Source organism: Athene cunicularia, unplaced genomic scaffold (genome assembly GCF_003259725.1).
Source record: "Athene cunicularia isolate RWA unplaced genomic scaffold, athCun1 SCF_9, whole genome shotgun sequence".
NCBI lineage: Eukaryota > Metazoa > Chordata > Aves > Strigiformes > Strigidae > Athene > Athene cunicularia.
Window position 1 is genome coordinate 54,600 of NW_020799523.1, and position 1,729 is coordinate 56,328.

The window sequence follows — 1,729 nt, forward strand, 5'->3', positions numbered from 1 at the left end:
GCGGGGATGAGGGTTCTTCCTGGTGATCCAGCACCGGGTGAGAGGATCTGCTCGCGGATCCACATCGTCTGCTGTGGGCCGTGGTGTTGGGGAACCCCTCATTGCCGCCAGGGAGGAGCTGGAGCATGGGTTGAGGGGGGGTGTGTGTGTGTTTAATCACAGTCCTGACCCCCGTATCTCTCTCTGCAGCCTCCCGAGCGGACCCGGTGCGAGACATCCGCTGCGAGTTTTGCGGCGAATATTTCGAAAATCGCAAAGGTTTGTCGAGCCACGCTCGATCTCACCTCCGACAGATGGGGGTGACCGAGTGGTCGGTCAACGGTTCGCCCATCGACACGTTACGGGAGATCCTCAAGAAGAAAACCAAACCCTGCGTTATCAAGAAGGAACCCCACACCTCCAGCATTGAACCCCCAAAATCTATCGGGGAGGAAGGGACGGACCCCAAGGGTGCTGGAAAAATCCTTCAGGGCATGGCCCTGCCTCCCCTGGGCGGGCGGACGGGGAAACCCAACCCCGGCAGTTCCACCTGGAACCGGGAGATCTCGTTGTCACCTCTCAGCAGCAAACCCCAGGGTGGTTTCCTGACGCCGTTATCCACCAAACGACCGTTACAGGACGATCGCTTGGGTCCTCATGCCGAAGTCAAGCACAAGGCGTACATCCAAACCGAGCTGCCCTTCAAAACCAAGTCTGTGCACGACAAACCGGCACACACGTGTAAGTCAGGGAGAGAGGATGGGAAGGGGGGGCGTAAAAACACCCCATGTAGCCCCCTTGGGGGCTGTTTGTCACACGGTGGGGTGCCCACGGGGAACCTCCAAACCCTGGGCTGGGAAGGAGTTTCACCTCCTAGGGAGCAGGGAGGAGTGGAGATTTCTTTCCCTTAATCCAAAAATTAGTCTTGGCTCTGCTGAAGCCTTTCCTACACTGCAGCGGGGTGGGGGGATGCACCCAGAGTGGGAAAACCTAGGGAATTTCCATCCCATGGAAGATCTGCCCCGGCATGGAGCCGGCAGGCAGCCGGCGTTGGGATGAAACCGGCTCCGTAGCGCGTCCCTGCCTTTGCCCGCTCCCCTCTTGGTGCGTTTTTTGTTGCGGTTTTTTTTTGTTTGGTGGGTTGTTGTTTTTGTTTGTTTGTTTTCACCTCCTGCCCTCCCCAGCCAGCGAAGCTTGCTGCGAGCTGTGCGGCCTCTACTTCGAAAACCGCAAAGCCTTGGCCAGCCACGCGCGGGCGCATCTCCGGCAATTCGGCGTCACCGAATGGTGCGTCAACGGTTCGCCCATCGAGACCCTCAGCGAGTGGATCCGACACCGACCCCAAAAAGCCGGCGCTTACCGTAGCTACATCCAAGGCGGACGACCCTTCACCAAGAAATTCCGAAACTCTTCCCACGCCCGGGATCACGACGGCGGCGCTCGACGGATGCCGCTCAGCCTTCAAGCTGGCGGCGTGACCTTTCTGAGCAAAGGATTGGCGGGAGAATTGGCTCACGGTGACGCCGGGAAAATTTTGGATGGGGGAAGCGGCGGTGAGCGGCCCATGATCACCTCCCCCCTCTCGTTGGTGAAGGTGGAGGAACATCAACGCTCGAACATCAACAGTGAGTTGGGAAGAAGCAGTCCTGGAGAGGGCAGAGGGGGTCTCCAACACCGGCAGAGCACCGGGGGAAAAAACCCTGCCCTGTCCCCTCTGCCCCTTCCCGGCAGCACCGGGCGGGGGGGGGGG

At 59.7% G+C, this 1,729-nt stretch overlaps 1 protein-coding gene across 1 annotated transcript in view; it reads left to right on the top strand.

Annotated features, from left to right (window-relative positions):
• WIZ (widely interspaced zinc finger motifs) overlaps positions 1-1,729 on the top strand; it is a 47,804-nt gene that overhangs the window by 45,711 nt on the left and 364 nt on the right. Inside the window, exons 9-10 of the mRNA XM_026867600.1 lie at positions 190-720; positions 1,164-1,716. Of these exons, the coding sequence (XP_026723401.1) occupies positions 190-720; positions 1,164-1,716 (1,084 nt within the window). The remainder of the gene's footprint in view (positions 1-189; positions 721-1,163; positions 1,717-1,729) is intronic.